Source organism: Chelonia mydas, chromosome 2, assembly GCF_015237465.2.
Source record: "Chelonia mydas isolate rCheMyd1 chromosome 2, rCheMyd1.pri.v2, whole genome shotgun sequence".
Classification (NCBI taxonomy): domain Eukaryota; kingdom Metazoa; phylum Chordata; order Testudines; family Cheloniidae; genus Chelonia; species Chelonia mydas.
Window position 1 is genome coordinate 97979425 of NC_057850.1, and position 14700 is coordinate 97994124.

General features: G+C 38.1%; 1 protein-coding gene across 11 annotated transcripts in view; it reads left to right on the top strand.

Annotated features, from left to right (window-relative positions):
* ZNF407 (zinc finger protein 407) overlaps nt 1-14700 on the top strand; it is a 456036-nt gene that overhangs the window by 182347 nt on the left and 258989 nt on the right. For all 11 annotated transcript variants that reach the window (XM_007054594.4, XM_037892933.2, XM_037892939.2 and 8 more), the window contains exon 4: nt 3746-3820. In XM_007054594.4, coding sequence (XP_007054656.2) covers nt 3746-3820 — 75 coding nt within the window. The remainder of the gene's footprint in view (nt 1-3745; nt 3821-14700) is intronic.

Genomic DNA, 14700 nt, shown 5'->3' on the forward strand with positions numbered 1-14700 from the left:
AGGTGGAGCATGGGGGTGCCTTGTGGGAAGAGGCAGAAAAAGGGGCGGGGTCTGGGGAAGAGGCAGCAAAGGGGGTTGGGCTTTGAGGGAAGAGGTGGAGCAGGGGCAGGGCCTCAGGATCCGGCTACCAGCAGTTAGAAAGGTGGCAACTCTATTGTCTAACTATTGTATAAAAATCCTATCCACTTCTGGTCTTATCAAAACAAAAGCAATATTTCATTGATCATAAAAAGATAAGTAAAGTGGCAGTACATTTCCTAACTTTTTTACAACATATATAATACTTAATAAATCAAATTATGTCATTGATATAACTTTTTAAAATTTAACTTATACCTTAAGTAGAATAATAGATCACGACTCCTTTCCTGACACTTTAATACTTTCTATTTATGCATTAGTTGTAACTATCTAAGCTTTCATGTATAAATGATCTATGTCAATCTTTAATTCACTTCACTCCCTCGGTGTCACACAAGTCTTTTATTAAAGAGGGTTTTTAAAAAATATATAATATTTGTGTTAACTTGCAATGGAAATTATTCATGCCTGGTCTATAGTGCTATCACTCTAATGGTGCATAGCCCCTGTGAGATCATATGTGAAAGCTGCCACACTAGGTTGCATGCCATCTTAAATTCATTCCTTCTAATGAACTTTTATTCATGGTAGGGGCAGCCTTAATCTTTTGCAAGGCGGGGAGGTGGGGCGTGGGGCTGTGGAATGTTTTGCTGCCAATTCCACGTGACTAGACAAATGCCACAGAAAGTGTTTTTGAGAGCACTGTGATTAGTCCCTTACTCTTAATTTCTTGCTTAGTCCATCAAATCATGCTCACTCTCGGACTGGTGAGCTTCCTATTCTTGAGTGCAGTGGTCCCTGCAGCTACTCTTTAAAGGAGTTGGTTCTGCTCAAGCAGCTGATTGGTAGGCCCAGGTACTGTTAGCAGTATTGCCAAACCAAAGCATTCAAAAATTATGGGTCAGGCCTCCCCAAATCATGAGATTTTAAAAAGCAGTAAATCTGCATTCTTACTGGACTTCTGGTTTTTGAGACTGTTTCACATTTTCAAACATCTCTCTTCAACCATGAGGGCTAGAAATTCACTTTTTTTTTTTTTTTTTTTTTTAAGTGAAAGCTAAGGTTTTTCAGGTCATCACCTGGTTCCAGAAGCTGGGACTCTGAAAAAAATACCAAATATCACGACTATTAATAACATTGCAAGAGTTGGCAACATTGCAGGAGCCTGGGTGACATTGCCTCCCATAACAGTGGACTTGGCCTAGGGTCTTCCCAGAAATCTATAGCTGTTGTACTTCTGAAGCCCAGAGTCATCTTCTTGACATAGAGGCTGAGTTCTAGAAAAAAATAATGTTTTGCCTTAAGTAAGTGTTCTCTGTATTTATTATATTGTATAATAATTATTGTTCATCTATTTAATTTCTTTTAAAAATGGCAACATTATCATTTAAGGCCTGATCCTGCAAACTGTTGAACACTATCTGAGGTATGGTGAATGCCCTTAGCTCCCCCTGAAGCACTCAACATGTCTCAGGAAGCACTGAGCTTTTCAGTATCAGGCCCTTTAGCATTACATTTGAAGGGGAACCTGATGGCAGCTCCTGAAACATTTACAGTGGCAGTTTTCATCTTTGTTTTACCATTTTGTTTGTGCTATGGAAAAGCAGCAAAATGGTTACTCACACCTGGAGCATTGCAGACATTCAGCTGTTCACATGATATCAGTTATTATACTGCATAAGGCCTTTTTTCCCTTCTTCCTTGCCTGTTTGATTTTCACATGCAGCTTTTTTCTATTTCCATTACAAAAATGGGCAAAGTAGTACATTTTTGTTTTTCATTTGGAACCCTCAAGTGCCCAGATTCTGATGAAAAAGTTTCCTAGGAAATATTGCATAAGAGATTGAGATTTTTACATTCAGTATACTATAATGACACTTTGCCATGTAAATAACAAGCTGTGCTCCCCCCAACTTTGATTATTGTGTAGCTTTCACACATTAGTATCTTAGTTTTTATTTTTTTTCTAGAAAATTAAGAGAGACAATGGAGGTTTCCAATTAAAAATAAGAATAATATTAATTTGAAATGTGTTAGATATACTTACAGCAATGTCGAAATGACTCTGCTTTCTGCCCAAAAACAACAGAAGTAAATTTGGAATTCATTGTACTGTTGGAACACAGAATTTTATGTCAGTACAGTTATTTTCCTTATGTACAGTAATTCTGGTGACATTTGCATAGTAATAATCAAGATAGTGTGATTGATTATTCAGGTTTCTAAAGATTGTGGCTAATCCCATATGAAAAAAAAATGAGTCCCTGGTATTTTTAATGTCATCTTATAAAAATAATGAAGTCACTATCATTTTAAAAAGACAGAATTATATTCTTACACCCTGAAGGCTTCACAAAAACGAGATTCTCCGTAATAATGTGAAAGTGCCCAAAGTAGATCAGACATGGAGAAGATACATTAACATATTTGTAAAGGAAAAGTACTCTTTCTTGGCTTTTGTGGCTCGTATATGCCATAATGCTACAGTGTTTTACAGTCCTTGCGTTGTCCATTAGTGCAAACATGTCCAGATGAATTCAGCGTTTAATGTTAAAAATCTTATAACATGCCAGTTTGATTTGTAGCTCTTCATATCATAGAATGCTAATTAAAATCATATTTTTGCATATGTCATGCCTTTCATGTACATATGCAAATAGATTCTATTGCCTTTCAGCTATTAGTAATTAACTTTATGAAGGACAGCTGTAATACATAATTAACAAAAATGTTTGCAAGCCCTTTTTTCACACTGAAAGTTACAGCAGTAAAATTTTTGCTTATCTAGAGAACCATTTTAGTTTGAAGTTTCAGTCTGATATCTGAATTGTTTGAAGCAGTCACATGATATCCTTGAATTGATGTTAATGGTGTTATCACCGGAAGAACGTTACTCAGTAAGCTCCTATCTTTTTCATTACGTATGTCACCAGAATTAAATTACTGTAATTGAACTGCTTTGTGTTTGGTATAAGGCATAATGTCGGGTAATACATTTATTGTTGTTGTTGATGATGTCTTGGTGCGTCTTAGGCAAAATTCCTGTGCACAATGTAATCACAAACATTATCTCCCTACAGCCACAAAAAGAAATCCTAGCACTACAAATGATATTATTTTTTTCCCTATGTATCTCTTTAAATAATTAATATGTTGAAGGTTGACCAAACACAAGTAATGATTAAAGGCCTGATCCTGGTATCCTTATTCATGCAGCATTCTTACTGAAGTCAATGGGACTGCTCACGTAAAGAAGGATTTCGGGTTTTAAGGTTAAATAAATAGAAGGTTAGAGAATGTTATATAGGTAAAAAATAAATTTGTTTTTCAGTATATTACATAAAGTGTTTTTAAACTGCAAAGGGAATCAGGAACAAAATTATTGTGTATGTTGACAAGTGATTTGTTTTTATGATTGTTTTTTTGTATATCTGTGTAAGAAAACCCAGATTTGATGTAGATCTGTAAACTTATGTTGTTATGATATCGACTTTCAAATTTAAAAATAGGTTATGATATCTTGATCTAACAAAACTGATTAGATTTCCTCTTCAATAAAATATGCTTAAGTATGTGTTTAAAAAAATAACCCCACCCATTTTTACAAATGTTTTGGTACAAGCCAATTGAAATTCATTTTTTTTCTTTTTTTTTCTTTTTTTAGAGTGGCCTTTGTGATGAAGAAACACTTAAATACTCACTTACTGGGCAAACATGGAGTTGGTACACCAAAAGAAAGGTAAAGTACAATATTTTGCTAGTTTACACAAATGTGTTTATGTGTACTGCAAAAATCTTTTAAGATGTATTAACTACTCTGATTTGGATTCTATTAATATACTATATACATACATTTATATAATATATAGGCATGATCCTGCGTTCCCAGCCTGCCCAAAATTCCCACTGGAGTTGTGTGCATAAAGAATACAGGCTTGGGGCTGGCTGGTCCTTTTTCAGTGAAGCACTTAAACAGTGCTTAATTTTCAATGTGTGCTTAAATCTCACTGACATCAGTGGGAATTAAGACATACTTAAATGATTTGCTGACGTGGGTCTTATTGAATGCTCACTGAAGTCAATGGAAAGATTCCCATAGATTCCAATGAGAGCTAGATCTAATTTTGTTTTTATTAGAGTATGGCTCAGGCAGTCATACTGGGCAAAACTTCAGTAGTTGTGTCTTGCCTTCCCAAAGACAAACCAAAATTACACACAACCCATTTTTGTTTTTGGATTTCGTGCTTATAAGTTTATAAAATATTTTACATTTTCAAACCAAAAAATAGGCCCCCTTAGGTTTTGTTGATTCACTGGAGTCACAACCACAGAGATGTGTGTGAGATCTGGAGGCACAAATCCCCCAACCTTCTCACAATTTTGAGGGTGGGGCAGAGGAATTAGGTGTTGGGTTTTGGCCCCTCTCTGATTTCTATACCTTTGTTCATTTACTCAAGATTTTTATAAGATTTTACAAGTTTTGTTTATAAAAATGTATTTTTCCTCTTTTAAAATGTACCTAGAATGCTTCATATTTTAAAAATATTGTATCACTGAAACAGAACTATGTTTACTAGGTCGTCAAATATCAGATTTTGCTCCTCATTTGCATCATAACTAATCCCTCTACATAAGACTTAATGACTTTTTAAGCAAATTGAAATTTAACAGTTTCTCAACTGCCAAAACAAAACAAAACATTTACTGAAATCATCCAGTTAAATAACTTTTAGTATTCACCAGTGTGGATGTTCCATACGTACAGTATTCATCATTGTAAAAGTGCAGTGAGATCAGAATCCCGGAAATATAGGTAAAATGTTTTATCATGGCAAGAAATGGAAAAGTTGTGGCTTTGCCATAGTAAAAAAATATAATTAATATTTTAGGGGCTTTTTATTTAAAAAAGAAAAGAATCATGGCAAACAATATTTTAATTATTCAGTTTTTTATGATGAATTATGAGTAATGTCAAATATTTATTTTACAAAAATTGTTTTCAGGTATGCAATACCATTTAACTAATATTTTAAAACCTTTATTTAAGAACATACTCCATTATACTGGACATTAGAGATCTAAATTTTGGAAAAATCATGGGAAAACGTTACTCTGTGATGAGGTGCTTAGGGTGACTAACCTCCGGATATTTTAAGTTTTAAGGATGCCCTAAATATCATTTTTTTTGTTACAGAATTCATAGCCGTGACATACTTTAATTATAGAATTATCAAAGTCCTAATTACTGTCCTGGCAGCTGCCATTTTGATTTACTTCTCCTGAGGACAGTCCCCCATATCTGTATTTTTAAACTCTAAAGTCTTCTTTTTCTTATTAGAATATTAGTTATTTTTGTAAGTGTCGCAGGATTGTGAGTCATGCTACTTCTTCAAGCATTACCTATGCACCCTGTTGACAATCAAAGAAGTGTTTTAAATAAAAAAATATTCAAAACTTCAGATACAACGAGAGGAGTTCCTCTTCAGAAAAGGGAAAGTAAATGGTGGTTTCAGTATGGTAGTAAAAATTCCATGGTACAATCAAAATACTTTCCTTTGGGTCTTATTCAGCTCCCATTAATGACACCAGAAATGGAAGTAGATCAGGCCCTTTTCTCCATGAGTTTACCATACGTTACTTTTCAAATGACCTTAATATAGAGTATTAAAGTAACAGATCATCCTCTGGCATGCACGTATGTTGTCTATATGGGTAGTGTGTATTTTTAACGCTTTATCCCTTTTGGTGTTTAAGCCTTTTTGCAAAGTTTTTTCTACTATTTGTTCAAGCAGAATTTTAGTTACAGCACTATTACATCAAGGTTATTCAGATTGCCATTTTTTCCTGGACTATAGCATAAGACATGGAAGAAAAAATAGTTACATTTACATCAAATAAGATATAACTGGTATAAATTGTTAAATTAAAACTGTTAGTTTATATTTGGTATCTTTTTTCGTGGCACAGTGGAATTCTGAAAAATGTTTTGCTCTTGTGGTTTATGTTGTCACCAGAATTCTATTCAAAAATTTGCACTCTATTCGAGTATATCCTTCTACAAAGGGGTACTTACTGCCTAATCATCAGAAATACTGCATTGAAATAACTTATATTACCCTTGTGAATATGTGTACAATAAAATATGCATATAACAGATCTCCAAATACACTATCTGACCCTGAGAGGCACATTTTTAGTGTTCACCATCTCAAATAAATTCTTTAAACAATGGATGCTTTAATCTAAAACAGTGTTATTTTTTTTATGGAGCCCTCCTATGTGCTCCTGTTCCCCCCCCCCCCATCTTTTCCCTCATTCCTCAAAGGCTTTTTGAACCATCAGCCAGTGTAGGGTTGCAAGAGAGTGACATGATGTGTTTTCACCTGTCACAGACTTTAGCGAGCTGCTTTCACAGCACTCCAAGCCCTTGCTGCCCTGGGAGCAAAGAACCAAGCTCAGGACACTAACCCCAGTGTCCCATCTGGTAGCATACTGTGTTGCAGCATACCTCTCCCACCCCTGGCCAGCATAAACTAGTGATTTTTGTGCAACTTATTCGCTCCTCTTTTTTAAAATCCCTTATTTTGTCTTTGACTATTTCCTTTTCATAATACTTTTTTATCTGGCTTGTCCTGTTAACGTACAGCAACCTCAAGTAGTAGTGGCAGGACTACAACAGCAATATAATTTCCTGGTAGCAGTCCCTTACTGGTGATGACTAAGATTTAAACAGTGTAATCTAGTACAATAAATGCCCAACCACCACTCTTTCTCTTTCCACATTTCCCCTCACTTTATGAAGGCGTGTGATGTCTTTTAATGGCTTTAGGAACCAAAGAAACTCTTCATCAGCATGTTCAACCATCACTTTGGGCATAACTGTTCTCTAAATTAAGTTACGTAGTTTTCTTACCTATTTAAAACATTAATGCCTTGACTATAATTTTGCAAGCTTGCTATATTTTAATTTCTCTAGGACAATATAATCAGTTTATTCTGTATGTTTTGAATTAGATTTTGCCCCCTGATACATTGCCTATTATAGCAAATACTAATAGAAGTTAGCTAAATAGGCTGTGACAATTAAATTAATAATGCATTTTGTTTGCAAGTGTTTAGTCTTCATGGTTTGACTGATATATGCAAAGATGGTAATTTATTAAAAGTAAATTCATGTAATTGTACTGCAGAGTTTGATGGACCAAAAAAAGTTGTCAGCATGACTATCATCAAAAACAGAAAATTGAAATAAGTTCAAAAGGGTACATTGAAAAAAAATGCTAAACTACCGTAAACACTGAGAAGTTGGTTGTTCTTTTAACAAACTTCTTAACAAAAAGTATTTTTGATGACAAGCACTGTGACAGTTCTGAGAAAAGGAATATCTTTTGCAATCCATGCAGTTCTGCTGGACTTCGCAGCTTATTCTCTGCTACTTTACATCCTCCACAAATATTAGTCTTCAATATGATACACAAAATGAAGGTGTTTTGGAGGCAGTACTCAGCATGTGCTCATGCAAATCAGGAAAGCAAGCATAATGCATAATGAGTAAGGGTGTTCTTAAAACATTTTTATGTGGATCTTATTTGAAGGGGAAAACATGTTTAAAAAGAGAAATTATCAGAGAATGTAATGCAGTTACAATCAAATAAGCTTATAGTAAAGAGAATTATAGTGAAATACGTACATACTTCAACAAAAAGTACTGCCTGGACCATTATGGTCCATTATCAGAGAATAGCTAAATCAAAAGAAGAACACTTTTGTACAAAAATTCCTCTACATTTTTTTCTTTTCATTTTTTGGAACTGTGATACTGATTTATTGTCAACTTGAATGTGTCTCAAAACTGGTATGTTATCTACCAAGTTCAAGGCTAGTACATATTTGGTAGTTCAGTGTCAGTAATCTTCATGGGACCTATAACTATATCTTATTGGCAGGATAAATCTTTTAGTTACACCTTTTATTATATGTAGTAGACAATGGGGTCTGGTGGTAAGGGAAAAGACCAGCAATGATGGTGCTGAGTTCTAATTTGTGTTAAGCCAATGACACGCCAGAAGTGACATTATCGTACCGCAAAACTGAGCCAAAGAAGGATTTCACTGAAAAATGTATCTCTGAGCTCACCTCTGTGTGTGTGTGTGTGTGTGTGTGTGTGTACGTATCCACATTCATCATCTTAACCGACTTTTTAATTATGAAGTATGGCTCGGGTTTAGAAATGCTTAATCTGAAGAGGTACATTTAACTGTCCTCCAGACATTTTTACAGAATAAGGGTAATTGATGTAGAGTATTTATTTTATAAATCTTGTAGAACGTGGTAACAATGATTTCATTGTTCACTAGAACTCTATTTAATCTATCCAGTACATTTTTTATAGTAGTATACTAGTGAAAGAACATAATTAGTTGTGGTTATCTATAATTATCTAGTCTACAAGGTGAAGTTTAAAAAAGTATTTTTTTAAGAAGTATCTTGACATAGAGGAGTAATCACGTTTAGTTCAATCGGATTGTTAACAGGCATAAAGTTCCTCATGTGCAAGTGTTTTGCAGAGTCTGGGCCAGTGTTTTCAAGAATCGTTTGTAAGATTGTAAATATATATATATATATTATAAGGCTATACTTAGATTCTAAATATTTTGACATGTTTTAAAGTACTAGTCTGAATGCTATAATGGGAATGTTTGTGATAGGGATGAGTACAGTAGTTACCATTAAAAATAAACATTTATCCAAAGTTACTGCACAGAGATCTCTGGGAAAACTCTGATATTTCGTCTTTGAAGTATTGAGAAATACTGGGATATCACTCTAAGATAACTGGGGGGTAAATTTTTGCTTGAAATTTGTACACAACTGGTCAGTATGTTGCCCTTTGCTGGCAACATGTCCATAGTCTCTGAAGTAGAGATGCCATTACATTTGAGCTATTACAATCACTATCATCACTGGTGGACTTAGATATAGAGATCTCAATAGGGTGTTAATAAAAGACAAAGAAAGCTGCCAGTCTCTACAAGAAATGTGTCCCTCAGGAAATTAAAAATTGTATGCCATGGCATACTTGAGATGGCTAGCTGCATCTATGGGTTTCAAATCATCTTCAGTTGATCTGAAAGACCATATCATGATTTCAACTTGAGAGCCTTTTAATATACATCCTATAAATAAATTTACATTGCTATCTACTTGCAGTCTAAGTATCTCTGAGTTTTATTAAATAATGATGAACTATGTACTTCAAAAAGCTTTTATAAAAAACATAGCTTATCCTAGGTTAAAAATAGGAGTATCTCAGTTCTAATCTTCAGCACACTGTATGAGTCTATGCATTTTGGAAAATGAGCTACTATTACACATTTGCAGTAGGTGACATCCTAAAATATGCAAGAATATATGCCATTTCTTAGCCCTGGTCTACACTACAAGTTTAGGTCAAATTTAGCAGCATTAGATCAATTTAACCCTGCACCCGTCCACACGCCGAAGCCATTTTTGTCGACTTAAAGGGCTCTTAAAATCGATTTCTGTACTCCTCCCCGAAAAGGGGATTAGCGCTGAAATCGACATCGCCGGGTTGAATTTGGGGTAGCATGGACGCAACTCAACGGTATTGGCCTCCGGGAGCTATCCCAGAGTGCTCCATTGTGACCCATCTGGACAGCACTTTCAACTCAGATGCACTAGCCAGGTACACAGGAAAAGCCCCGGGAACTTTTGAATTTCATTTCTTGTTTGGCCAGCGTGGTGAGCTCATTAGCACAGGTGACCATGCAGTCCCAGAATCGCAAAAGAGCTCCAGCATGCACTGAATGGGAAGTACTGGATCTGATCGCTGTATGGGGAGATGAATCCGTGCTATCAAAACTCCGTTCCAAAAGATGAAATGCCGATGTATTTGCCAAAAACCTCCCACCCCGCCATAAACATCTCCCTATTACTCTCACAGATATTGTGGAGCACATAGCAAGCAGTAATAACAATGGGAATATTGGTTTCGTTGAGGTCTGAGTCAGTAAACTGTGCCAGTGCGCTTTTAAACGTCCAAATGCACATTCTACCACCATTCTGCACTTGCTCAGCCTATAGTTGAACAGCTCCTGACTGCTGTCCAGGGTGCCTGTGTATGGCTTCATGAGCCATGGGATTAAGGGGTAGGCTGGGTCCCCAAGGATAACTATAGGCATTTCAACATCCCCAACAGTTATTTTCTGGTCTGGGAAGTAAGTCCCTTCCTGCAGCTGTTGAAACAGACCAGAATTCCTGAAGATGCAAGCGTCATGTACCTTTCCCGGCCATCCCACGTTGATGTCGGTGAAACATCCCTTGTGATCCACCAGTGCTTGCGGCACCATTGAAAAGTACCCCTGCCAAGGTGGTCCGGTCCCAAGATAGGGATATGCATGCCATCTATTGTCCCACCCCAGTTAGGGAATCCCATTGCAGCAAAGCCATCCACTATGACCTGCACATATCCCAGAGTCACTACCCTTGATAGCAGCAGCTCAGTGATTGTGTTGGCTACTTGGATCACAGCAGCCCCCACAGTAGATTTGCCCACTCCAAATTGATTCCTGACTGGCCGGTAGCTGTCTGGTGTTGCAAGCTTCCACAGGGCTATCACCACTCGTTTGTGAACTGTGAGATCTGCTCTCATCTTGATATTCTTGTGGTTCAGGGCAGGGGAAAGCAAGTCACAAAGTTCCATGAGAGTGCCCTTACGCATGTGAAAGTTTCGCAGGTACTGGGAATCATCCCAGACCTGCAACACTATGTGGCCCCACCAGTCTGTGCTTGTTTCCCAGGCCCAGAATTGGTGTTCCATGGCATGAGCCTGCCCCGTTGCCACCAGGGTGTCCAAATTGCCGGGGCCCGTGCTTTGAGAGAAGTCTGTGTCCATGTCCTCATCACTGCGCTGCCATCACTTCCTCGCCTGCTTTTGCAGGTTCTGGTTCTGCACATACTGCAGGATAATGCGCGAGGTGTTTACAATGCTCATAACTGCTGCAGTGATCTGAGTGGGCTCCATGCTTGCCATGGTATGGCGTCTGCAGGAGAGCAGAGTTGCAGTGGAAGCAGTGGCTAAAGACGGATGCCCCGAGAATAGATATGTATAGAGAACGACGAGAGGACCTTTGAGGTGGATTCATGAGAGCAGGAGAGCAGAGTTGCAGTGGAAGCGGTGGAGGACGACGTTTGGCACCACGCACATTTCCCGAGGAAGAACACATGTACCGGGAGCCCATGACAGACAACATGGAGAAATTCGGTATTGAGACAATAGCAGCAGAGCTGAGTTTCAGCGGAAGTGGTGTATGATGACGGTTAGGAGTCCTACTGCACCGTGTGCTGCCAGTAGAACCCAGGACACAACAGCGGCGGTGTCGGTGAGCTGAGCGGGCTGCACGCTTGCCGAGTATGGCATCTACGTGGAAAAAAGGCACGAAATGATTTTCTGCCGTTGCTTTCACGGGGGGGGGGCAATTGACGACATGAACCAAAAACCACCCATGACAATGTTTTTGCCCCATCAGGCATTGAGAGCTTAAACCAGAATTCCAATGGGCGATGGAGACTGCGGGAACTGTGGGATAGCTGCCCATAGTGCACCGCTCCATAAGTCGATGCTAGCCACGGTAGTGAGGATGTACTCCGTCAACTTAATGCGCTTAGTGTGGACATACGCAATCAACTGTATAAAATCGATTTCTAAAAATCGATTTTTATAATAATGACCTAATTTCATAGTGTAGACATACCCTTAGAGAGCATGATTAACCCTAAGAGATAAACTTCCACAATGATGAATGGAGTATTGATAAAACAAAATAAAAACACAAAAGGAGTCATTCAACTAAAATCCCATGTATGGTTAGAAAAATTACCCCTCATTATTTTATAATTAAATGTCAATCACTTGATGTGGGTATTTCTATTTTGGATCTAAAAGCAGAGATGAGTGAAGCGCTTCATCCAAAACCTTTTCTAATTCACCGAAATAAACTGAAATCTCCACCCATTTCCTTCTTCTTTGGATGAAGACGCAGATCTGGCATAAAGTTTCTGATGCTGCTACATAGCAATCTGTGGCTTTTTGGTTATAAGGTAATTTAAGATTTGACCATTCGTCCATTCAGACCAACATGTTTCCTCCTTAGTGACTAGTGGTAGACCTGATGCCTTGAAAGATGTTAAAACTCATATTTGCATATCGTTGAATATACAATGCTGTACACGAAGGGAAAATCCATTCCTTATTGGTGCAGTTGATCACATTATGACACCATTAAGCATAAGATTTTGATTGTCCTTATCGTAGCTTGCATGACAACTATTATTAATAGTTGTCAGAGAACTATGCTGTCATTTTTAGAAAACCAGCAAAAGTATCTCATTTAGTGTTGTTCTGAAACAGCAAATTCCACAGATTTACTCTACCTGTGGAAAGATTCCCCACCATAGGTATGGTTCATATAAATAACCAGGAAGCACTGTGGTAGCACCAGTTTCTGACAGGAAAGTTGCTGGATCCTGCCATCAAGCCTGCTAACACCTTCTGCTGCTCCTTGGCCAGACCTTATATTAGAACTGGGTGAAATTTTTCAAATTTTAATTAAAGGCATTTTTTGTGACAATTTTTGGTTTTTTTTTTCAACTAGCTCTACTTTTAATAGTTTTCCTGGGGAGGAATGAAGGACATCTTCCGTTAGGGAGAGTCTACTATTGGTGTGAGGAAGATGGAAGAGAACCATGGAGCCTTCCCTGAAGAGTTGTCCTCTCCATAAAGGAAATCTCTTCTAGTTTCTCCATGAATGTTCCTCCTGACTAGTAGTAGGTTTATGATGGCAGGAAGGGAGAGAACTGAACATGTGAGCAGTCATTAAAAATTCAAAGTTTGCCTGAAGGTTCATGTAAGCATGCAAAATGTTGGATGCTTATCTGAGCAAAATGTATTGAAGTTGGCCAACAAGTGGTATGAAAGCCATCTTCACAAATGGATTGATAAAAATAAAAATTTTATCTAAAAGAACAGAGAATTTAGATTTTTATAGACCTAAAAAAAAAAAAATCTCTAAAACAAGCAGATTTCTTTTGCTCCCAGTTATTGCTTGTTTTTCCCATTAAAAATAGAAACTTACTAGTTTTGGGGAAAAAATCTGAATTTAGTCTATTATAGCTGTCAGTTTGCAATTCAGACGTGGTGTGCAGTATTTTGGAAAATCCAGTATCTGGCTGCCATTCTTTCTTTTGGGAAGAACAAAGTTATATCCATCATGCAAACTCAATGATTCCCTAATGGGCCTCTTAATTGATTTTAAGTGTAATAACTAGGTGTAAATGGTGTTACGGACCAGGTTGTAGGCAGTCTGGCCTAATAGTTAGAGCAAGAGTCAGGTCTAGTGATTGGAGCAGGCATCCAGGTTGTGGAACAAAGCTGAGGGTCAGCACTAGAGTCAACTGCTTATTACCAGAGCCAGGGGTCAAGCCAGAGTGAGAGTCAGAAATCAAAGCTGAGGGTTGGAGCTGAGGTCAGTTATCAAATGCCAGAACCAAGGGTAAAGCCAGATTCAGAAGTCAAAGGCCAGGGTCATAGCCAGGACTAGTAACTGATAGTGGAAACAAAATAAGGGCAGGAACTGGAGGAGAGGTAAGGATCAAGCATGGAGGTGGAAAATGGTGAAAGTAGGACCAAAGGCAGGGGTGAGGCAAGAGCCAGAAGCAGAGAAGGAACCAGAAAGAAGGTTGGTGCAGGGTCCAATGTAGCCACAACAGGAAATCATCTTGTTGCTTGGACAACTTCTTGTGCCTCCCTTTTGGCTTAAATAGTGTGGATGGACCAGTAGGTAGAACCTGAGCAATCCTTCAATCAGGGCTCTCATGGGTGGTGCCTTGGCTGAGGCTGTAGGTCCCACTAGCTTCTCAGCTCACCAGGTTTCAGCAGACATTGGGTGGAGGCCAGGAATGCAGCAGCTGTCTGGGAACTCCCAGGCCTGGGTCAAGACCTGGGACCTCACAGATGAGTAGACTTTGTCAGTATTGTAAGTACAGTACGGGTAACTGTTTAAAGGCTTGATTTTGGCTTTGCCATAGTCCCCGGGTAAGGAGCAAGGTGCAATATAAATCTGTTCCTATAGGAGCAGACCAGGAACCAGATTGTAACTCAGTCATAAACTGGTCCCTCTGTTGCACCAGAGGGAAGTGATCCATACCAGCCCTATAGCTGGCACAGTTTGCTTTGCTCTTCATGCTGACTCAGCTGTGATGGCTGATAGGGTAAGGTTAGTGCTGTGGGTGAGGGGTGACGCCTTTCCTTTGCCTATCTTCACAGGAGAGGGAGGAACAGTCCTCTAGAGGCTGTTCCCTATGATATAGTGGTCTGTGGTACATTAGTATAAAAATTTATAGTGATGTCCTTTGTGGCATTTATAGATTTAAAATCCTCCATGTCAAGGATGGTATCATGACTCATAGCTTTGATCAGTATATAAAATACAACACAGCTATTTATTGAGTGCATTGTAAAAGAAGCAAACATAATCTCTTGACAGTGCAGAGATGAAATATTTTCCATATGCTTTGAGGAAATGTGGAGAAGCATTTTGT